At 38.2% G+C, this 26,270-nt stretch overlaps 1 protein-coding gene and 1 long non-coding RNA gene across 6 annotated transcripts in view; both read right to left on the bottom strand.

Moving 5' to 3' along the window:
• Positions 1-24,837, bottom strand: part of LOC124290008 (cell wall integrity and stress response component 4-like) — an 81,370-nt gene extending 56,533 nt beyond the window's left edge. For 2 of the 5 annotated variants that reach the window (XM_046726683.1, XM_046726684.1), the window contains exons 1-2: positions 24,534-24,762; positions 23,630-23,953 (exon numbers count right to left, since the gene is read on the bottom strand). In XM_046726683.1, the coding sequence (XP_046582639.1) occupies positions 23,630-23,953; positions 24,534-24,615 (406 nt within the window). In that variant the 5' untranslated portion in view covers positions 24,616-24,762. Of the gene's footprint in view, positions 1-23,629; positions 23,954-24,533 lie in introns of all 5 variants that reach the window. The other 3 variants (XM_046726686.1, XM_046726685.1, XM_046726688.1) reach the window with 2 other exon arrangements.
• On the bottom strand, positions 485-23,312 carry LOC124290010. The gene is made up of 3 exons (XR_006901811.1): positions 23,236-23,312; positions 4,876-4,881; positions 485-496 (listed from the first exon to the last, which is right to left on the bottom strand). It is a non-coding gene; the product is annotated as an uncharacterized LOC124290010 (long non-coding RNA).
• Positions 24,838-26,270: the final 1,433 nt, after the last annotated feature.

Raw genomic sequence — 26,270 nt, 5'->3', positions numbered from 1 at the left:
ACAGAAGACAGATTCACTGGTGAAAGGCTGAAAACTGATATTGTATAGAAAATGTATAATTGTAGAGCTTTGTTGATGTTTTTGGAGTCTGCTACTCACTGAAACTTCAGCTCCTAAGAACTATGGAAGTGATAATTGATGCTGATATTAAGTTGTATATTTTGCTTCTGTAAAACCCCATTGATGTACAGAGATAAATGTGATGAAAAATGTATAGTTTGTAGTTTTGTTTAGTGCTTCACAGACTCCTGTCTGAGAGTAGCTGAGAAACTGAAAACACTAAGAGAGGATACGTTTCTATTCTAGGCTTATTAGTGTTACTAATAAACATGATTTACCCCTTTATTATTGTTATGATGACTATGGATAAAAGTCACATAGTCTTCTTTGCCGTGTAAGGGTTTTCTTGTCTTGATGTATGACAGTAAATTATATTTATTTACGAGTTTTGTGTGTTGTTGTGTTTCTTGGGAGCTACCCTTACTGTGAAGAGTTGCTTGAAGTCATAGTAATTATTGATGTAATGATTTCAAAATTTCAGGAATTTATAAATGATACTTATAGATAAACCCTATAAAGTCATTGCCTACGTACTTTGATTAATTTTTGTTCCACATGAGTGGACGTAAATGACTTGGCAAATCTCAGTTTAGCTCGATTTTTGGGACATATATGAAGGGCACCTACAGCATTATTATGATATTCTTTGACATATAGTCTTCACTTCTGCCGTCAGAACAGTAATTGGGACTAGAATGCATAAAAAAAATAATTTTAAAAGCATTAAGAAAAATCAGCCTGCGGTGCCTATTATATGAGAGATTTTCTAAGCGTTCCTATAAGAGATTAAGTGTAAACATTTATGAATTATAAAAAAGTTATTTATCTGAGTTTTATGAGTGTACAAATGACAAAGAGAGAGAGAGAGAGTAGATACTTGAGAATATATTCTATACTTATGAGAGCTCATTATTGTTTTCAGAACTCCATGATCCATACTTCCTTGTGTTTGGGAACAAATGGTGTTGGGAGACCTCCCACAATAGACTTGTTCTTTGACCTGTGAACCACCACCCATTTTGTTTTCTTATCATTTAATGTAAAATGGCTTTTGTAACAATTTATGACTCCTGGTAGCAACATTGCTACATCAGTTCAACTCCTATTAATTTGAAATAATCATTTCCGAGAATCTCTAAAGAAAACTAAATCTGACAGAATGACAACAATCTTCCATTGTTTTGCAGGACAATGTCAAACAATTTGATGTCAAGAATGAATGTTGATGGGCAAAACGGCAAGTTTTCTTTTAAGAATACAAGGTTGTATTCAATCATCTCTGGTAAGTTAATTTCCAAGTGCAGCATTTTCATCATGACCATAGCAAATAATATATGACAGTAAAGCATCGTCTAATTCATCCTACCGGTAATTCATAGTCTAATTAAATAATCAACTTGCAAATGAGGATTTTCTTTGAAAATGTTTAAGAAAACTTCCATTCCTTCGGTTGAAAATATAAATTGTTTACACTTTTCGTCATATTTTGTATTGATGCTGTTCATATGTTCACATGCCAAGTTACAGCAGTGAAATGAACCTTTCAAGTGATTGATTAAACAAATACTTGAATCATTTAAGACAATATATCTTCCATATAACTTATTCATGTATTTAAATATAAAATTTCAGAATGTGTCCTATCTCAAGGGAATGAGATGGGAATGCATCCGAAGCAAATTTCAAGAAAGAATTAGGAATGTTTCTGAAGTATCCACCTGACCGCCAGGCAGGGAGTGGCAGAAAGAAGAGGAGCTGATAATTGTGTTTTGGAGTTGTAATTGTGTTGAAAAATCTGAACTGTGGTATTGAAATTGGTGGCGAAAATGTCACTTTGATGCTATATGCAGATGATATTGTGTTATTAGCACAACAGAGATCACCTACAGACTATGTCATGTGTGATGTTTTACATTATGCATTAAACCACGTTTTCTGTGTGCGTGTGTTCATAAAGATTTCATTAAAGTGACTTGTTTTATGTGCTGTCTCCAGGTATAGTTCCTGGTCATCTTGGATCCCTTTCATGGTGAAAGTAATTGCATTGTGTTTATTCAGGGGTCTGTCTAAGAGCTGAAATTCAGACAAAATGTCTTCTCGACAATTTTCACCTTTTCAAGGTAACAATACAACAGTAAATAGTTTTTCTTAATTTGGAATACTCTTTCTTCTTACTGGAATTATACGTCCAACTGACATAAAACTTAAATGAACATTATATTGAATGTGGAATTGTAACCAAGCATTTTATCAGGTAAATATTTTACTGCAATTTTCTGTTTGAACACTGTTTATTGCAGGTAGCTTTTGGGTGTTTTAGCTGGATGCAGGAGTTTGGTGCTACTTTATTGTAGTTTAAAGATGAAATGCGAGTCTATTTACAGGAAAGCCGTAATACCTCCCAGACACAACCACGGAACAACCCATTTTCAACGCTAATATGTCAGACTTCAACATTGATTCCACGTCGGATATCTACGCCAAAAACTTTCATATACAACCTATTTTCAATCTATTTTCAACGTTGAGGATCAACCTATTCTCAACGTTGATAATCGGTCAAACTTCAACGTTGATTCCACGTCGGATATCTACGTCAAAAAAACTTTCATATACAACCTATTTTCAATCTATTTTCAACGTTGAGGATCAACCTTTTTTCAACGTTGATAATCGGTCAAACTTCAACGTTGATTCCACGTCGGATATCTACGTCAAAAAAACTTTCATATACAACCTATTTTCAATCTATTTTCAACGTTGAGGATCAACCTATTCTCAACGTTGAAACAACGTTGATGTGCCTGCTGGGACACTACTCTCACTACACCTCTTCCCTCGCTCGACTCACTTCGCTCCACCCACTCCAACCACTATGCTACCCTCACTACACCGTCATCCCTTGCTCGACTCACTCCGTTTCAGTCACTCCCCCACTATGCTACTCTCATTCACCCTCTTCCCTCGCTCGACTCACTCCGCTCCACCCACTACACTACTCTCACTACACCCTCTTCCCTCGCTTCACTCACCCTCCGCCTCCACCCACTCCAACCACTATGCTACTCTCACTACACCTCTTCCCTCGCTTTGACTCACTCCGCTTCCACCCACTCCACCCACTACACTACTCCTCACTACACCTCTTTCCTCGCTCGACTCTCTCCGCTCCACCCACTTCACTACTCTCACTTACCCTCTTCCCTCGCTCGACTCACTCCGCTCCACCCACTCCAACCACTATGCTACTCTCACTACACCTCTTCCCTCGCTCGACTCACTTCGCTCCACCCACTCCAACCACTATGCTACTCTCACTACACCTCTTCCCTCGCCGACTCACTTCGCTTCACCCACTCCAACCACTATGCTACTTCACTACACCTCTTTCCCTCGCCGGACTCACCCGCTTCCACCCACTACACCCACTACACTACTCTCACTACACCCTCTTTTCCCTCGCTTCGACTCACCTCCACCTCCACCCATTCCAACCTCTATGCTACTCTCACTACACCTCTTCCTTGCTTGACTCCACTCCGCCTCCCACCCACTCCACCCACTACACTACTCTCACTACACCTCTTCCCTCGCCTCTCGACTCACTTCTGCTTCCACCCACTCCAACCACTCCACTACTCTCACTCTCCTCTCTTCCCTCACTCGACTCACTCCGCTCCACCCATTCCAACCTCTATGCTACTCTCACTACACCTCTTCCCTTGCTTGACTCACTCCGCTCCAGTCACTCCACCCACTACACTACTCTCACTACACCTCTTCCCTCGCTCGACTCACTCCGCTCCACCCATTCCAACCTCTATGCTACTCTCACTACACCTCTTCCCTTGCTTGACTCACTCTGCTCCACCCACTCCACCCACTACACTACTCTCACTACACCTCTTCCCTCGCTCGACTCACTTCGCTCCACCCACTCCAACCACTCCACTACTCTCACTCACCCTCTTCCCTCGCTCGACTCACTCCGCTCCACCCATTCCAACCTCTATGCTACTCTCACTACACCTCTTCCCTTGCTTGACTCACTCCGCTCCAGTCACTCCACCCACTACACTACTCCCACTACACCTCTTCCCTCGCTCGACTCACTCCGCTCCACCCATTCCAACCATAGCTACTCTCACTACACCTCTTCCCTTGCTTGACTCACTCCGCTCCACCCACTCCACCCACTACACTACTCTCACTACACCCTCTTCCCTCGCTTGACTCACTCCGCTCCAGTCACTCAACCCACTACACTACTCTCACTACACCCTCTTCCCTCGCTTGACTCACTCCACTCCAGTCACTCCCCCACTATGCTACTCTCATTACACCCTCTTCCCTCGCTTGACTCACTCCACTCCAGTGACTCAACCCACTGCACTACTCTCACCACACCCTCTTCCCTCGCTCGACTCACTCCGCTCCACCCACTACACTACTCTCACTACACCTCTTCCCTCGCTCGACTCACTCCGCTCCAGTCACTCCACCCACTACACTACTCTCACTACACCTCTTCCTCGCTCGACTCTCTCCGCTCCACCCACTCCACTACTCTCACTCACCCTCTTCCCTCGCTCGACTCACTCCGCTCCACCCACTCCAACCACTATGCTACTCTCACTACACCCTCTTCCCTCACTCGACTCACTCCGCTCCAGTCACTCCACCCACTCCACTACTCTCACTACACCCTCTTCCCTCACACCACCCACTCCTCTCAAGTCAACTCCACTCAACTTCTCTCGCTCACTCACTCACTCCCCAACCCATCCACGCAATCTCTCATTTCACTTGCACCACCCACTCCTCTCCACTCCGCTCTTGTTCAATCCACTCAGTTGGCAACTGCCATTCCAAGTTATTCAAAGTACTTTCCATGTTTTTTACGCATGTTGGTGGCCATTTTCTTGAATGTTTTGGATGTAGTTAGTTAATGCAAACATGGTACATTGATTATGTCTTTCTGTTTTCTTCACAGTACAACACCACACCACACTTTGTACGAAGCAGTGAAAGAACCATGTCATTTTCTGATTGAAAAATTCAAGAACTTGAATTACAAGCATCTCAACAATGAAAGTTCAGAAATGGAGTCCATCCCAAGTGTTTGTCACTGTATTGAGTTTTGATACAGAGGGGCAGAAGGGCAAGAAGGCTTATGTTAATATCTAACTCTGTAACTGGAAAAGTGTAAATGGAGGAATGAAATATGTCTTTTAAAGCTTTGCAGATGCCATATCTTCATTATATTTCAAAGTTACCATGTGCAGATTTACGTGTAAGAAATGGAAATACACTAAGCTGAAATTCTTAATTTTTAACTATTATTATTAATCACATGCATTTGACCAGAAATGGGATAATGCCTTTAAAACCTACAGTTTATGGAATTTCAAGAAGTTTTCTTGGCTGATGATAGGAAATAGCATTTCAAACATACAAGTAAATTATTAATGTACTGGGTCAATAATTGAAATTATCAGTGATTTTTAACTATTATTATTAATCACGTGCATTTGACCAGAAGTGGGATAATGCCTTTAAAACCTACAGTTTATGGAATTTCAAGAAGTTTTCTTGGCTGATGATAGGAAATAGCATTTCAAACATACAAGTAAATTATTAATGTACTGGGTCAATAATTGAAATTATCAGTGATTTTTAACTATTATTATTAATCACGTGCATTTGACCAGAAGTGGGATAATGCCTTTAAAACCTACAGTTTATGGAATTTCAAGATGTTTTCTTGGCTGATGATAGGAAACAGCATTTCAAACTTACAAGTAAACTATCAATGTACTGGGTCTATAATACAAATGTTCAGAGATTTTTAACTATTATTATTAATCACGTGCCTTTGACCAGAAGTGGGATAATGCCTTTAAAACCTACAGTTTATGGAATTTCCAAAAGCTGTCTGGGCTGATGATATTGAATAGTATTTCAAACCTCTGAGCAAATTATGAATGTACTGGGTGTATAATTCTATTTTACAGAGTTTTATAACTATTATTATTAATCACGTGCATTTGACCAGAAATGGGATAGTGCCTTTAAAACCTACAGTTTATGGAATTTCAAGAAGTTATCTTGGCTGATGATAGTAAATAGCATTTCAAACATACAAGTAAACTATTAATGTACTGGGTCAATTATTCAAATTTTCAGAGATTTTTAACTATTATTAGTTATCATATGCTTTGACCGGAAGTGGGATAATGTCTTTAAAACCTACAGTTTATGGAATTTCAAGAAGCTATGTGGGCTGATGATATTGAATAGTATTTCAAACCTCTGAGCAAATTATGAATAAACTGGGTTTATAATTCTATTTTACAGAGATTTGTAACTAATATTATTAATCTCGTGCCTTTGACCAGAAATGGGATAATGCCTATAAAACCTACAGTTTATGGAATTTCAAGATGTTTTCTTGGCTGATGATAGGAAACAGCATTTCAAACCTACAAGTAAACTATCAATGTACTGGGTCTATAATACAAATGTTCAGAGATTTTTAACTATTATTATTAATCACGTGCCTTTGACCAGAAGTGGGATAATGCCTTTAAAACCTACAGTTTATGGAATTTCCAGAAGCTGTCTGGGTTGATGATATAGATTAGCATTTCAAACCTCTGAGCAAATTATGAATAGACTGGGTCTATAATTCTATTTTACAGAGATTTTTAACTATTATTATTAATCACGTGCCTTTGACCAGAAGTGGGATAATGCCTTTAAAACCTACAGTTTATGGAATTTCCAGAAGCTGTCTGGGCTGATGATAGTAAATAGCATTTCAAACATACAAGTAAACTATTAATGTCCTGGGTCAATAATTCAAATTTTCAGAGATTTTTAACTATTATTATGAATCACATGCATTTGACCAGAAGTGGGATAATGTCTTTTAAACCTACAGTTTATGGAATTTCCAGAAGCTGTCTGGGCTGATGATATTGAATGGTATTTCAAACCTCTGAGCAAATTATGAATATACTGAGTTTATAATTCTATTTTACAGAGATTTTTAACTATTATTATTAATCACGTGCCTTTGACCAGAAGTGGGATAATGCCTTTAATACCTACAGTTTATGGAATTTCAAGAAGTTTTCATGGCTGATGATAGTAAATAGCATTCCAAACCTACAAGTAAATTATTCATGTACTGGGTCAATAATTGAAATTATCAGTGATTTTTAACTATTATTATTAATCACATGCATTTGACCAGAAATGGGATAATGCCTTTAAAACCTACAGTTTATGGAATTTCAAGAAGTTATCTTGGCTCATGATAGTAAATAGCATTTCAAACCTACAAGTAAGTTATGAATGAACTGGATCAAAAATTCAAATTTTCAGAGATTTTTAACTATTATTAGTTATCACGTGCATTTGACCAGAAGTGGGATAATGCCTTTAAAACCTACAGTTTATGGAATTTCCAGAAGCTGCCTGGCATGATGATATAGATTAGCATTTCAAACCTCTGAGGAAATTATGAATGTACTGGGTCTATAATTCTATTTTACAGAGATTTTTAACTATTATTATTAATCACGTGCCTTTGACCAAAAGTGGGATAATGCCTTTAAAACCTACAGTTTATGGAATTTCAAGAAGTTTTCATGGCTGATGATAGTAAGTAGCATTCCAAACCTACAAGTAAATTATTAATGTACTGGGTCAATAATTGAAATTATCAGTGATTTTTAACTATTATTATTAATCACATGCATTTGACCAGAAATGGGATAATGCCTTTAAAACCTACAGTTTATGGAATTTCAAGAAGTTATCTTGGCTGATGATAGTAAATAGCATTCCAAACCTACAAGTAAATTATTAATGTACTGAGTCAATAATTCAAATTTTCAGAGAATTTTAACTATGATTATTAATCACGTGCCTTTGACCAGAAATGGGATAATGCCTTTAAAACCTACAGTTTATGGAATTTGAAGCTTTCCTTTGGACTGATGATATTGAATAGTATTTTAAACCTGTGAGCAAATTATGGATGTACTGGGTCAATACTTCAAATTTTCAGAGATTTTTTACTATTATTATTTATCACATGGATTTGACCAGAAGTGGGATAATGCCTTTAAAACCTACAGTTTAAGGAATTTCAAGAATTTATCTGGGAGCATGATAGTAAATAGCATTTTAAACTTACAAGCAAATTGTGATTATACTGGGTCAATAGTTCAAATTTTCAGAGATTTTTAACTATTATTATTAATCAAGTGCCTTTGAGCAGAAGTAGGATAATGTCTTAAAACCTACAGTTTATACAATTTCAAAATGGTATCTTGGCTGATGATATTGAATAACATTTCAAACCTGTGAGCAAATTATGAATGTACTGGGTCAATAGTTCTTATTTTCAGAGACTTTAACTGTTATCATGAATGACATGCCCTTTGCCCAAAGAGGGATAAAGCCTTTAAAACTTACAGATTTCCTCTCAGCTTATAGTGGTAAATAACAATTCCAACTTGTCAGCAAATTCTGAATGAAATAATACTATAGCATTAATAATGAAATAGTAATAATGATACTCACATGTCCTTAACCAAGAGTGGGAATATGCCTTAAAAATCTACAGTTGGATGTATTGTATGAGAAGGGTTGATTGTTAGCACACTATTTGCATGTAGTAACCTTTAGTATTTTCAGGGAAACAGTGATTGTGCAATGTGTGATTTGTGTCTAAACTGTGTGCTGTGCGTGATGCCCTTGAAGGGTGATAGTTATTTGACTCAAGCTGAATGGGTGTGAGTGTGTAAACTGTTAGGTTCATGTTATATCTATCTGGTAAAGTTATTATGGTGTTCTTATTCCTTGTTGTGACAATATCTGTTTGAGTAAAGTTGACTAAAAAATTACAGTTATCGAATCTAAAGATTCCTCATGGCTTTTGATAGTATTTAGTCATATGTGAAACTTGTGAAACGGTGTCTACATGCAACAGGTCAATATTGACAATGTTTAGACTATTATACTATTCATATGCCCTTGATTAGATAAAGGAAAACAACTTTAAAATCTGATGATAGTAGATCATATTTCAGACATGTAAAAAGCAGACTATGAAAGCAAATAGGCCAATAATTAGTACAACTTTAAGAGAGTTAACTTGATTTAATCCTGTATGCCTTTGACCAGGAGAGGGATAATGTCTCCTAAGTCTAATACTAACAGAATAATCTGACACTTAAAAATTGTGGGCTGAATCTTGAACAGGACAATATCTCTTATTTTCAGAGAATCTGTACAATATTAGTATAATACATACAGATTCAACCAGAAGAGGGATAACACCATAAAATTACAATCAATGGAATCTTCTGATTTCATTTTGCTGCTCATAGCAAATCACACTTCATATTTAAGAGCACACTGGGCTGATGTACAGTACTAATTTTAAGAGATTTGTTTAATAGTATTACTTATATTCCCTCAACCAAATGTGTTTGAAGTGGAACAAGTTTATAATCTATATTTTAATGGAGTTTATTATTTTCTTTTGGGTTCTTATACTTCATACTTATGGGCAAAATCTAAAAGCAGTGGGGCAATATTGCATGTTTTAATTTCCTTGGCTACATTTATCACACACATTCCCTAATCCAAAGCTGGCATAAATTGTTTTTGCTTGTTTGTTGTTTGTTGCTACACAATATTCTAGCTACATGATATCTGTAAATAACTGAGTTTGCACCAGACAATCCAGTTATTGAGATCATAAGCAACCACACATGCATTCATTGAGACTTGATTCTAAACAATGACTAAGTCATTGAGCCTGACAACCATATCCATATCAGGTAGTATTGGTTTCTGGGGGAAATTACACACAAAAAAGTAAATATGAAGGCATCATTTACCTTGACAGTTTCATTTCAGTAACAATATGTCATCAAAGAAGCTTCAGCTGCTTGGCCTTCTAACACAATGAGCAGATGACCCTTTCAAGCAAATTGTGAAGGGGGGACAACTCTAACCGCTAATTAGTTCAGCAAATATAATGTTATTGATGACAATGCGTGGAATAACAAGTTCAAGCGGTGTCCTCCCATTACGCAGACAGCCAGTTTGCAGACACTTGAAAACAACAACATTTACGGTTCAGTGAACAGATTATCTACTACCTGTTACCTGCACATTATATTGGAATAGTCCAAATAAAAACGAAGGAACAAACTGAAGCTATATTATTTATTTTGAAAGATGGATGAAAAGACAGTAATTTGAACAGTTTATTTTCATAAACATTTCTAGTCTAACGGGAGTCGGCATCATCATATTGAAAACATTAGCTTCTCTATTAGAAATTGCGACACTGTTGTATCATATAAATCAAATAAAGACAAATGTGAACCTAAATATTATTCATATGGAATAAAGAAGTTATATGTTTTGCACACAATATTAAGATATATGACGAGTGCACTTAATTACGATACATTTGGAATAAAAAAAAAATTAAAAATGACGCATCATGTCAATGTGGCCATGGATGTGAGAATGTTTTTCATTACTTCCTTGAATGTCCATTGTATACTACACAAAGACATAAACTGTTACAATCTTAAGAAAGTATTGCTAAAATTAGAACACTGATTGGTATTAATCGTATCTTACATGGCAATGCAGGTGTCTCATTTACTACAAATCAGAATGTTTTCAAATATGTACATATCTATATCTCTCCAACAAAACGTTTTCTCAATTAAGTTCTGTTGTACATATGCTATTATTGGGAGGGGGGGCTTTTCTATCAATAAACACAATATAACCTCTCAGTGACAAACCTGTTTTTATATTCGATAGTAATTGATAGTAAAATCAATTTTGAGAAGAGATATCATTTATCATTTAATCACAACAAAGTTCTATTTACCCACAATCAAACTTCTCAGTAACGAACCTGTTTCAGGCTCACCCTGCTCTACTCACAAGACAGTGGATTGTTCCATTATACCCGTAGGTGTTACCCTAATTAACCTTCTAGTTCAGTGTCTGTCAAATGGGTGTCTGTCAAATGGGAGATAACCGTTCAAGCTGCTACGAAGGGCTCAGTGAATTTCCCATTTATATCAAGCTGACCAGGAAGGGGATTTTCAAAGGAACATTAAAGAAATGTTTTGGATAATTTCTACACCATCATTTTTCTTCAATGTTATAACTATAGCCTTCTGAGATGGGGCACAAACTCTCCCACTTTTTTCATTCTGAAGTAATTATGCCTTGTATGTCTGGTGTCTGTTACAAACAGCTTCCATGTACACAATAATGATGAAAGCTATAAATGATCATTACTGGCGAATCTTATATGCTAATAGCAGTAATATTAACACAACATTACTTGGAGGCTAAACATGTTATAAAAATAGGGAGCCACTAACTGCTTAGGGGCCATGTGAACTTTTGGGGATGAGAACTTTAACTGGACCTTTCACTCAGCATTATCAGCATAGTATTATGTGTGATGGCGTGTTACTGAATACACCCTACCATTATAAATAATAGATCGCCACTCTTTTTACAGTGTCATGAATGTGTACATGAACCTGTATATTTTTCGAGTATTTCATAAGAAATATTCTCTGAAAAGTATGACCAAGCAACATACCAATCTCTTATATACTCTCACAAATGGCATAACACAAATAACTTAAATCCCCAAAACAAACTAGAATTGTTATACATACATACCCATCAAGAATGGATGTAACATCATTAAAAAATAATTATGACATAATTTAATTTTCTTTTATTCCCCGTTCTTTTTTAAAAGAAACTATTTACTGTATTATTACATAAAACACTGCAAAAATGGCCAGGCTGCCGATATTTAGATACAACTTACTATATTTTTACACATATTAAGCATAATTATTAAACTATAAAATAAAAATCCAATACCATTCACATCATATTTTCTGGTTCTATTTGTGGGCATACACATATATTGTTAAAAGGAATAATTAGCTATATTTTAACATATCATTAGATATTGCAAGAAAGTCATATTTCAAGTTGAGCAGTAACCATTTCTGGGAATGAATGAATCATTATGAATAAAATATGAATGAAAAACACCTGACACTTTAATTCAGCATCCACAACCAGGAACATTAATTGGTCGCTCACTTATTTTTAAGCTAGTAGAGTAATTACAGTAAAGCGTATGAAAATGAATTCTATTTCGTTTCAGTTTCACGTTTCTACATTTTCTGCGCTGCTATATTTAGCTATTATGGCGGACATCGACTATGGAGCGCTGCCATTGGCATTTTTTGCGATCAGTAGTTAAAATAAAGGACACGAGTTGTGCAGCTGATTTTGATCTTAATAATTGTTTGTCGATTAAATACATAGTTGAGAGTAAGACGTATAATTCTCCATATTAGTTATCCTAGTTCTGGTCGTATCCCAGTTCTGGTCGCAACATACGTCAAGCCCAGATTCAGCCACTGACGTTAGCTGAATTGGGACAAGCGTTGGTTCAGACATGGAACAACATTCCTCAAGCTTTCTTCAATCGCTTATTGTCGTCTGTGCGTTGTCAAGCCTTCATCAACGCCAAAGGTGGACACACACGATACTGAATTTGAGAACTGACATCTCTTCAAGGTCCTAGTGACAAATCATAGAAATTTCCATACTACCCTGTCAACAGTTAAACAGTGATTAAGGAAAGCATCACAATATTAAAAATGACTTAACATCAAATAATGCACAGTAACTTTATTCCAGTTGTATATGACGAAAATATGATACACGAACCAACGTGTCTGACATGGCAAAACGGATTCTTTTCCCAAACTCAATTTAAGTATAGATTTACTAAACTTAATAAGCACAGCAAAAGGTGCCCATCAGTGTAACTAATAATCATACTACAATACTACTAAATTTTCTTGGCTACTTGCATCCCTACAATAGTCAGTTACAGCAGTGAACATCAGCCATGTGCTATCGTCGCCCTGAGGCGTCCAGATCAATTACCGACGGCGACCATCTAAAATCCGGATCATGTTACCGACAGGGACCCACTTAAATACGGATTATGGTACCGATAGGGACCCAATAAAACCCGGATCATGGTACCGACAGGGACAAAACAAAACCCGGATCAGTTTACCAGGAAAATTCAACTTTAATATTAACCTTAATAAACCATTGCTGATAATGTTGACCGAGGGAGTGTATTTCGATTTACGACACAGTCAGTTGTGTACAGTTTCCTGTAAAAAGTCTGATAAGTCCCCTATGACCAAGCAATATCAGATCCTGTAGCCCGTGTTGGGTGTAGGGGTCCAATGGGTGGGTAAATACTCGTCATGGATGGATCTGAAGGTGCATCTCTCACAGAGAAAAGGAATGCAACATTTGTAAGGAAATATTCTTCAAGTACTTGGTACATTTTAAAGTGTGCCCTGAAGACAATATGCAGATGTTAAGGTACGAAATGAGTGGCATGGCGATATAGTGACACAACTCACAGCAATGGCCTCAATAAAACCTCTACAAGGTTACGTGGTGAACGAGTAAATGGCAAAATGACATGTCCTATGCTCTTTTTCAATTTGGCCCAGTGTCATCCGTTTCCGAAAGAAGTGATAATGCGATTGACCATCAGCGCCACGGTTTGACGTAATTGATATTTCTGTCTGACCAATCAGATTGCATGATTGTATAATGTCATGGTAGAACTATTATTAAAGTACATCGATGTCTCTATCAGACCAATCATAACCCATGACTAAAAAATATCACAGTAAAACCCTCATTAACGTAATTCGATATCTCTGGCGGACCAATCAGAACGCGTGATTGTAAAATGACATTGTAGAACCCTTATCAAACCTGATAATGTAACGCTTCCTCCTACAGGGTTAATTATTCCCGACGACAGAACCCGATAACATTCAGTACAAAGTATTACCGTTAGACTTACGTCACACTCTGGAAAAATGGAATATTACCAGACATATAACATTAATGGCATTAATTACTGCAGTAACGACTCCAGAACCTCTGTCATCAATTCTACAGAATCACCAATTTTGATAATGGGGGCAGCCGTGTTTGTTTACAAACTCGTCGACGTAACGTAAACTCGCGACGACGTCATCACTAAAATGTTAAACGTTGTAGGATTCGCACGGCATGTATGGAGTTTTTGAGAAAGTAGTTCGTGGATTGACGTAATTTGCATAGTCATCAGATTATGATTCCACGTTTATCAGCACACTCTGGCACAGCGATGACTTAACATAACATCACTGCCAAAGGCTAATTGACCGGACTTTTCTCTTGCTTGTAATCAAACGCGCATATTCATAATAAGAACAGACTGGACTCACGAAAGCTTTTCTGCGCTCTCTTCATAATGTTTTACTTTGTTACATATATATTCTTCCACAACTGCGACAGTCTATGTCTATGACAGTACATATTTAGATATCAAACTGGCTGCATCGTTTGCTCTCCGTCGGCTTCGATGACAGCACGTGGAGCCGTACAACCTATGTAAACAAAGGATCGCTACGCAAATCGAAATAGTGTTACATGTTTTTGGATATTTTCTCAGTGAAACTAAACAATTCTATCAAAGATGTTTAATTAGATGTGTAGACTCGTCAAAAATAAAAGAGTAAAAGAAATCTGTACATTATATTGAATGGACATTGCAAGATGTGACGAATCGTCACATTTTTGTGGCCTGTGGCAGAGGTACTATGCTGGCTTGCCGCATGGAACTCTGGGTAGGAGAGTGGTTTATCAGATTGCTTTATTGCACTGATAACACCCTCCATTAGATGATAAACAGGGATATTATCTGATTTCTGGAGATAAGTGTTCTGCTCGAGAACCCAGCTGTCTAGCAACTGATTCATTATATCAGGCTCCGATTCGTGGACATTTGGTGCTTGTCTGTAAAGTCTGTGTGACCTGTGGAAGTTGCTACTTGCTCTTTACAGGATCCTAGTATGCATGTGTGTGCGCAAATAAACTGATGATTTAGTTCGCAAATTGTGTTTCTAAACGCTAGTGTTTCACTTATACATAATATGTAAATATATGTGTTCCACGGGAGGATAATGTTGCAGAGAATGTGACTGTCTTTAGTTCTTACAACACCACAAAATCCGATGCGCAAGTTTGACTTATTCGCTATCATATGCAAGCGACCATATCAGAACCATTTGTCAATAGTTACCATCAACTGATATTAACAGATCTGGAGAAAATTAACACAACACCAGGTTTTTGAAAGTTTGCCGTTATATATCCGAATGTTGTATATCCCACTACTTTGTAGAAGATTTGTGACGACTTATTACAAGGCTGTCAACCTGTAGGTCATAAAAAGCAGCTTACGTCACTGCTGGTGTCAAAAAGAGTTAATATGTAATATTTAATATTTAACGTCACATCGGCAATATTTCAGCCATATCGTGACGAGAACAAGTTAATTTATATCAATATTAAAATCAATAGATTTAGAACATAAAAACCTGTCATCGAAGGACAGTAAAATACTAGAGCATTACAGATATAAATTTGAAACTAGTACGTTATAATAAAATTAAATCAGTAGAGACAGTACAAAATAAAAACGGGCAATAGATCACCAACAACTGAAGGTAGATCACCATACTAGTGTCCATGGGGACTTACAGTACTTTTGCTACCTGCATGGACCCTAGCTGGATTTACACCATCCCTTCAGCTGCTGGCGAGTGTGCTGAATTTTAGCCATTATTAAAAATAACAAATATACTACCATTAAAATTGACATTGATGTTTTAGGACTTACGTACCCTCATTGTGACAATAATTTTACGATACTTTAACCCCCTTTAAGGATACAGCCACTAACAGTCACACAGTGGCAGATCATCAATAAAACATTAAGAAGGAAATCAGCCTTTATTGTATGCAGATCCACACAAGGAAAGTAGTTATGGTTACAAAGCTCTTACCGGAAAACGTGGAAACATACATGAGTGAGTGAGTTAAAATTTAGTGTTGCATCAGCATTTTGGCAGCCATATAGCGACAAGACCACGTCTATGCATGTTCACAAGTGAATCAGAAATACAATATTAAAAAGCAAAGTCAATATATACATTGAAACATAGCAAAATTATTCATATCTGTTTATAACACGTGCTATAAATGTCAATAACGTGAGCGTTACGTTGTCATGTCATTTAGAGACCATGGCACGCCAAGCGTTATATATTCTGAAGAGCACCATCTTGTGAAGTCATAACATTCTAGGGGGATAAAGTTGTAATCTGCGTTCTAATATATACACGTGTTCATAAACGTTTCATACACTGTTTGAAAATACCAGAATGGGGCGCTAAATTACCAACCTATTCCTACACGTCAGAGAATACTTTACAATAATGACACAAGCTGACGTCAAGCGAGAAGATGAGTTCTCTAGAAACCGTTACGTCCATATGTGGTTTGTCACCGAATATACTTGTCCAAGATTTTCAAACTTATGTCCAAATACTGCAATGTGACCAGCATCACATATCAAACAGAAGTCATATGCCCATGTGTACACAACCATGCACCCGAGTCACCCAGGGCCGTGTCCTAGTTTAATGTGCTGGATTACAACATTCCGATGTAACGACTCATTGGTACTTGGTTATGTAACACAGTTGCTGAAGGTGAACACGTACGGTCGTACCTTCACATGGTAAACATCCTTTTCTCGCGGTGTTCCGGACTGGCGCGGTTTCATTGTACTTCCTGGATCTGTCAAAGTGCAGCGAAACCGAACACCTTTTTCCTACGGTGTGTTATAAATATTAACTCAGTATTGTAAATAGCAGTGAATGTTAGCGCTGTAGAACGCAATATTACAGAAACATCACATTCACCTCTTGATTATCGAACCTGTGTCGTGGAATCCTGTATCATTGGGCACACATCTTGTCAGAGATCATAGCGATCATGAACATGTACAATATGCAAGGTAAAGGCATAAAACTGTTTCCACCTATACAGACTATATTTTGCTGTTACCACGAAACGGGCTTGTTACAAGGTTACTTTCGATCAGAAGGAAAGTAATGAGAAACAATCCTGTCAAATTAAACGTGAAAAATCAGATTGCGTGCATAAATAGTGACAGTAACAGATGTATAAACTATGAGCATCTGATGTTGCATTCATGAGATATATTATTTCCAAGTATGCAAGTGGGTCAGGTTTCACTTCACCTTTTCGCTAATCTCTGATGATATCATCACTATTTGACAGTGAACGACCCTTTAGTAAATGGGTATTTTGGTTACATTTCACACACCTATATATATTCTTCAAACAAGGAAACTACAGCTTGTTCAGCTTGACCTGATCAAGTGAATACTAATGAATTGCGTGACCGTGTCACAACTGGTTGGGTCTATTATTGTGAAGGGGTGCACCTGTGTCAGATAATTGGTGTAAACGAGTGGACTGATTGTTGTGCCCATGTTGAAAATTTGGAAAGCGACTACTGGGACAGAAATATAGCAGTTGAACATGAAATAGAAAAAGTGAAAATTGAACTGGGTGTAGAGAGTGATAGCGAGAGTGAATCGGATTGTGAAAGTAACTGACATCTGTAAATTGTAAAGTTAGCAAACCAAACTAGATAGCATATGACTGTATAAACAATACAATTAAAACATGACATGATTGGTTTGTTTGTTCAGAAGTGTTGTTTTCCGGGACAAGTTCTATAACGAATCTATCTATGTATGCATGCTTCGCACGAACGCAACATTAATAACATTCTCTGTACCCCTATTTAATGAAGATAACCGATCTGCCGTTGGTGCCATTTGACCTCCCGGGTCATGCATATGTAGAGTAGCTCAGGTCAAGCTGAACAAGCTGTATACATGCTGTTTTGGAGCTTACTTACTGAGTGCATATAATTGATTCAAACATGACATCATTGCTCAGTTACAGTAAAACCAACCACCACATGATTATCCCGAAAGTTTTTGGTAAAAATACAGAGGGCTATTAAAGCCACTTGTTTAGAGTAAAACGTCAGTATCTTGGGTGACCACCATGAACATCGATAACAGCTTGGCAGCGGTGACCCATAGAAGAAAGGAGATGCCGAATGCTGCCTTGAGGAATGTTTTGATACTCTTACTGTAGTGCTGTGTGCAGTTTTCGTAGTGTCTGAGGTGGCGGATTACGCCGGCGCAAGCGTCGACCAAGAGTATCCCATAGATGTTCATTTGGGGACACATCGGATGATCAAGAAGGCCAAGGTAACACCTGAACATTGTTTTGTTGGAAGAAGTCCTGTCAAACACGTGCTACGTGAGGCCGAGCATTGTCATGCTCCAAAGATTAACCGTTGACGTTCATGAAGGGAACGACGTGACGTTGAACTGGTCTTCTGGCAAAAAGTCTGGCTTCCCATAGCCAACTGCATACTGTCTGGTCGGAGATTCGGCGAAGTCCAGGGATTTAGATTGTTATGGATGATGCGGCCGTGGTGTTTGAACGAAGATATCTCAACCGGATGTAGCGATCCTGTGGTAGCTCCAGGTCGACCTGACCTGGGTCTGTCACTAACGCTTACAGTATTGTAGTATCGGGTCCATAGGTTTGAGATGGTCTGTGTGGACACGCTGAAGTGCCTAGCCAGACATAGGCTTCAGCTCAGGGTGATACACAATTCCATGATGTACGTGCATTTCACGTAAGGTGCGTTTTAGCGATTCACTACAGACGTTAGTGTAACGTTACATTTTTGTTAAACGTTTCTTTTTGAAACGTTTAGTCGCCGGCACCCATTCCGTCACATGTAGGGATTCAGCATTGACTGGTTTTTGCCAAATATTTTCCTAAAATTCAAAAAGTTTCCAATGTATAGTTTCTTTCTTGAAGAGAGTATATATATGCCTTTCAACCCTTGTTGGGCTTTGCATACACGTCCCCAGTGTTGACATCTTCAGACGCCTTAATTAGGATCATCCTGTCGCTTCTTCTTCGGTTTCTTTACTACAGCGTTTTTATCTGAAACTGATGTTCACACAATGAGTGTTTAATGTACTTTACAGATGCTGGTTTGTTGGTTGTTTAACCCACTTTCCCCGCCATTATATTACTGGAATATTGCTAAAAGCGGCGTAAAACTAAACCCACTCACTCACTCACTGTCCACCCACACTCAGCAACGTTTCAGCTACATGTTATACGGTGGTATGTACATAATCGTGTCTGGACCAGTAGTGGGATCAACCACGTCAGCGGTCTGATGAACCAATCCCGTTAGTCGTCTCTAACAACAAACATAGGTTAGCGATCGTATCACGCATTTACCTTTATTTCTGGCTGCATCACAGAAAAACTCGTTTCATGGATAAAACATGAATCAGACTTTGACACTAAACAATAGATCAGCCTCACCATGTTGAACATTTGAAGACTTGGTTTTCTCAGGTTTAGCATGCAGGTTGTCTTCGTCGACGTCACATGACGCATACTGCTCACGTGGTGTGCACGTGCTCGTAGCTGGCATATCCAAAATGTGTACATCTAAGGAAAGATTATGATTTTAAAATGAATAAACAGCCATACCATTATTCAAGAAAACATATCCACTTTTGTTCTCGTAACTGTTAAGCAAATATAGTTAAGCTAATATTTTAGAATGGGGTCAGACCGACCTTTCAAATCTTCATTGTAACATTTGGAGATATGTAATAACATAGTGTCACCTGAGAAAAAGAAGTCATCCGTCTGATCTTCCGCTTCGGTGATTGGGGTGATACCACGTGAACGTTCATACAACTTATTTTCGACTGAAACATATAAAACAACTTATAACAGAAAAAGATCTCTCATACAGATAGGTATCCGCTGTAGATTAGATTCGTTTTGTTTTGTTTGTTGTTTAACGCCGCACTCAGCAATATTCCAGCTATATGACGGCGGTCTGTAAATAATCGCGTCTGGACCAGGCAATCCAGTGATCAACATCATGAGCATCGTTCTACACAATTGGGACATGATGACATGTGTCAACCAAGTCGGCGAGCCTGACCACCCGATCCCGTTAGTCGCCTCTTACGACAAGCATGGGTTACTGAAAACCAATCCTCTAATTAGGATACAAATACAACATTATCATAGGAACCATGTATGGGAATGCGGTCCTGCACTTGATGCCACCCGCAGTAAGATTCCAAATTAAGTTAGTTTGTCACAGCGTTATACAAATGGCAATACGATAGACCTACCTGTGTGGCAGCTTGTACTGTCTTGGCAAGTTGGAGTGCTGGAAGAAAAGCTGAAATAACTTATATAGGTGACCAGCAATGCAAATCATCTTCAACAAACAGCCTTTAAACGTTTAATGTTGTACCCATGTCTTTGCATTGGAGGGGCGGGGAGTGGGGGAGAGGAGGGGGCGTGTGGAAGGATCAGTAGGGAGGATCAGTGGCTGCCCATGTGTGTGTTCATATGTGTTTATGTATGCACTTGTATTGTGTAAGCTTTATTGTTTTGCGTTCACCAACAGCTGAAGGGATTATGTAAATCCAGCTAAGGTCCATGCAGGTAGCAAAAGTAACTAAGTCCCCATGGCTCCTAGCATGGTGATCTCCCTTCAGTTGCTGGCGATATCTAGCCCGATTTTATATTGTGTTGTTTTGACATGATTTAGCATTTTACCATGAACTCAAACTAGTTTTAATTAATTTGTGATAATCTAGCCTTTATACTGTCCTTTGCTGACAGGTTTTTAAAAATATATAAATGTATTTATTCTTACTATATAACTTTTTGTCGTCACGATATGGCTGAAATATTGCCGATGTGACGTTAAACTTTAACTCACTCACTCGTAAATGGGGGAGTTTGTGTACGTGATTGTAATGTACTCAACTCACGCTTCTATGTTTCTCTCCCCTTTCACATCTTCCCTCTGATCTGAAAAGAGACATTTTGTTAGGTTGCACTAACACACAAGAATTAATTCTGACAATGGTTAGAAATACCTGCTTGTAAACGCTGAAGATATTATTGCCAGTATTTGGACGGCCTATACGATAAGACACGATTGTTTAAGGCATTTACCCATGTTAGATGTCAACAAATCTTATGTTAAATCTCAACACAAATACACACGTGCTGATTGTCTTCTCCGTCGGATACACACGATGCCCACGACAACGACGGCAACCAGAACAGCTCCACCTACAGCACCAACCACGATGTAGATGGTGTCTGTATCACCGCTATCTGTGGAGGCTGAAAGACAGTGTCGTGGCTGGTTCAGGGTATATTCAGACGTAGCGTGTAATGTCAAGACTGAAATACTACATGTGCTACAGTACGTTGATTTTAATGGATTATGGCAGGATGTGGACCTATCGCTGATGCGTGCTTCAAACCAAGAACATAGACAGCAATGTCTTGACATGTAACACTTCACAGGGAATAAATATCCCTTACCAACTAAATTCGGGTAAATTCGGAAGCCAGGTGCTGCTGTAAAATGCCTCATGGTGATTCTGGTTTGTAACAGATCCCTGTCAACTGCTGTTGGCTGTGAGAAGCGACCACATGGATCGAGTGATTAGGGTCGGTGTCATTTCTGAAAACATCGACAACGTCATACTGGAGCAGGAATATTACTGACTGAGGCTACACTACAAACACAGACTGGTGTTGATCACTTCTAACAACATATGCTCTGCAACCATTCTCGTTCTACCTTTCCCGTCACTGTGTGGCTGAAATATTACCGAGGTGACGTTACATTTTAACTCATTCACTCACTCAATCATTCTCGTTCTCGACCCTAGTATGGTAGCCTAACTTGGTGATGTTGTATCCAGTTTTAGGATGTATTGTTAGGAACAGTCACATGTTAATACTTGCATACTATTTTTAGACCTATATCTGTGATAATCTGGTTATTTTACTGTCATTGGTTGATAGGTGTTAGTTTGAAATGATTTATTAGTGTATCACTTGTTTTAGTCACGATATGGCTGAAATATTGCCGATGTGACTATAAATATTAACTCACTAACTGATTCTCGTTCTCATATTAGAGACGGTTGTCATGTCTGCCTGTACGTCTGTATTCAGAGCATTAAGCATCATTTAAGACAGGTACATTTATATAACTTAAGGACAGAAATATGAAAAAGGAGGTCCTTCGCATGGCACAATTGATACATGCCGCGCAACAAAACCAACGTTTTATTACGAATGCCACCTTTACATAAAAGAGTATTTAATGGCATTTGCGTTTCTAAAACCTTTTAGCTACAAATAGACAAAACGGTTACTAAACACAAAGGATTTCTATCCGGTAGTGTAATTGCTTTTAGCAAATAGTTAAAGCCACAATGTCAAACATTTTCGACAATATTTTGGCCTATATTATATATATTGGGGCATATGCACTCACTTTAGCTTCCTATTGATGCAATCAAATTCTTATTATCCCTTACGACTTGAAATCGAAAATTGAAACTTCGAGGCGGACATGTGGTACTCCGTACTTGACGTCTTTGGATTAATTATGTGGTAGTTTCCCCGAGGGCTGAAATCATTGTTACGAGAAATTTAATATATATTTTTAGAGATGTGTGGTGTGACATAGTGTCTTTAATAATGAAAATAACGTATGTCATAATGTTTATGACGTGCAGCGAAATTCCAATGATGACGATATTTTGGTGTCACATTACTTAATAGAATGAAGTTGTCATTGCTAAAATTTCAATACATACAAACTTGATAGCTCATATTTCGTCATGCGCAATTACGGCATGGAACGGAAATTAATTCACGTTTCATTTGGTATGCAACGCCCATCCTTTGCGTTTGTACACTTAGCTTTAGTAAATGTCGAGGATTCACAGTTGGAAACACCATGCACCTATGATAGCATACTCGGCAGAGACTTAAGCTGTTCCTTAATGGCTAATAAAGAGCGCAATGACACAATCTTCCTGAATGGCATGTCTATATATATATATGTTTTCAAGTTCTAAACGCTTTAATCTTTAATTACTTCACCACTGGAGCTGGAATAGGAACTAAGTACGATATGTACATTTCAGAGAGAACTACCTTTCTGTGTTGTCACTGTCCCGGATGTTGTCTCGATCTTCAGGGTCGTTGTTGATAAAGTTGACATGTGAAGACTTGCAACTACTGAAAGTAGATTAGACACTGAGTCCATGGTGGGCATCTGTGTGTACATGATGAGTATACTTCTTGGGAGTCAAGATGTGATATGTACATCTCAATGAGAACTGCCTTTCTGTGACGCCATTTTGCCGGATTCGGATGTAGTCTCCATACACCGGGTCGATGTTGGTAAAAACTGAGCTGACATGACGGGACCAGCAACGTGTCTGACACTGACATGAGCTTTACGTGTTATATCAACTTTCTGGCTATAGATGACTACATTGCTGACAAACTACTGTATTATGAAATACATTGAATACGTCATACCCACCTATATTATAAATGTTGCTTCTCGGGTATATGTAGGTCTTGTTTACAAGCTTCCCGCACTGCCATCCTCCCTGGTCTGTAGTGGAGTTGAATCTAAACTCTATACTGTGGATCGTGTCATTGCAGCTCACACTGAAACGGTCGATGTTATTCCCCGCAGAGTTTGGTTGCTTAGAGCAATTCATGCTGAATTGCGTAATGACCTTTGATGCATTGTTCTGCAACCATGCTACGTTTCCTGCAGAACCAAACGGGGGGCTACAAATCAAGGTGAAACTTTCTCCGTCTGTTGCTGTTGGTGGTGAGCTCGTCAGTACAAGTTCAACTACGGAAACAAAACAATCATCATTCAAATTTCGAGTGAGGTTTCTCCTATGACCTGAGGTCGTTGCCAAGTATCATAATAAGTTTTCACATCCCATTATTCAGGTATCGTACCAACACACAATCAGTGAATCACAGGGTACTAAAATCGCCAATCAGTGTCTATTATTACGACAACGCATACCATATTACGTATTCATGGGATAACAATGGGATTCACATAGTATATTCTTTGTGTCCGTTTGGGAATCAAACCCGGGTATTCAGCGTGATGAATGATAAGCATGTTGTGTCAAATATATACTAGACAAAATAAGTTAGGGATATTGGTATTTTTATTATTGATATTTTATCAGTGTGTCAATGAATAAATAGATCATTGTTCATAATTTTCAAAATTTACATATATCCCCCTAACTATTTTTGGCCAGTTAGTGCATTAAATGACTGTGGAACTTATAAAGCATTCAACTAATATTATTCCATTTAATACGGAAAAGGTATTTGTATGTGTAAGTTTTCTGGTTGGTAAAACCAATGTACTTTGAGGGGTAGACATTTCACAATACACTCATACTCACCATTATCTAGCAGAGCTCCACGGATAACGCCTATCCACACACAGACCAGTAAGTTCCAGATCTTCATTGCAGAGTCACACATCCCAGTGTATGTCTTCCTACACAGCGTGTGATGTCATAGACTTCAAGCATCCACGTCGTATCGAAACAAAACGCAAGGGCGCTAGCAACTCACACTATAGTATACTTGTGTTCTCACAATTTGTTTCTTACATAGTCCACAGCTGAGAGTGAAAGAGACAAAATCTGTGTACAACGGAATTCTGTGTCGTAGTTAAGTTTATGCTGTTGTGTCAACATAACCAATTTGTCTCAGTTAGGTTAATAAATTCAACTTGAATACCGGTCTTGCTTGTTTTCAGTACCCGCTGATCTCTTCCACCGAGGTATTTTTGTGCAACGATGAAGTCGTCTCAACAATTTATAGTGCGTGATAGAGTATTGTCGTAATAATAAAGAAGGGATGTAATATAACCCTTCACATATGTTAGGACAACAGAGTGTCATCCGTGCACAACCAGCGTATGTTTCTGTATCCCGACATGAGCGCTACCTGAGTAGCTGTAAATTAGTAACTGGACTGTCCACATCTCTCATTTACAGGGAATGTGTTTCACGATATATACAAACTCTCATGAGTGGAGCCGCTGAAAAGTCTACAGCCATAACTGTTGGGGAATACATAGTTGTTTGTTACTTGTTTATGTCTACGTTTTCCTGTAAATTAGCTTCACAAAGCTTTAATTCTGTTGTTAGTAAATCTGTTTACTATGTTCTTTGCCGTATCAATATCATCACGTCCACAATCCACTGTCGACTCTTATTCCTGGTTATGTACTCCACATCAGTCTGTTTTCAACAGCAACACGTGATTAATAACAGCTTAGGAATTTCCAAACTTATATAGAGCCTTACAACACCTATTCCAGTTGATACGCCTGCAACAACATCACACAGGAGGGACACGCACAGTTATGAAGCTTTCAAATATCTCCTGGAATGTTTTGTCGAAAGCTTAACGTTTGCATGTATTTTTGGCTTCTATAAGAACTACTTGCATTAGATCAACCATCCTGCTTAAGGGTCATCAGATAGGTTATTAACTGTATTAAAATAACTGCACATCATACACATCTTGATACAGTTTGCCGGGTAGGAGTGTTTACTATTATCAAGATATCTAGGGACAGTGTCTTGACAGAAACCTGAAGAATAACGCAAAGCTTACGCGTTCAACCGGCAAACCGAGCTTACACGTTACCGCCTATACATGGTCATGACGTTCAAGGTTGTACAGAAGGCATTCAGTCGACAAGTGCAGCACAGTTGTGTGTGCTTTTTCCTTTTTTTTGTCTACATGTTAAATGGATCGATTCTAAAGAGACATGAACATAACACTGCATGCACGAGATGCTCAGTACCGTGGAATTACTGGATTATGCTGGATAAATTTCGATGTTCTCGTACGTCGTCCAGTATTCCTCGACTGCCGAGCTTAAACACATGGGCAAGTGATTCTCACTTAACGCTTGTTCGTGTCGTGTACACAAGTAACTCTTTAACAACAAGCCATTTATACAAACAAGCCATACTGAAACGTTTTCCATCCCGACGTTTACCACACAGAGATGGGTATTTAGAAGACCAAAAGGAAAGGACAATGTAACAATCAAGGGATGGCGTACATATCTCAACGTGTACAAGTACCTCTGTAATTTCGTTCAGACGTGGTTTCCA

This window comes from Haliotis rubra, unplaced genomic scaffold (assembly GCF_003918875.1).
Source record: "Haliotis rubra isolate DU_JTF1 unplaced genomic scaffold, ASM391887v1 Scf454, whole genome shotgun sequence".
NCBI classification, from domain to species: Eukaryota; Metazoa; Mollusca; class Gastropoda; order Lepetellida; family Haliotidae; genus Haliotis; species Haliotis rubra.
The sequence above is the reverse complement of the archived record's forward strand: the minus strand, read 5'-3'. Positions and strand labels throughout refer to the sequence as shown.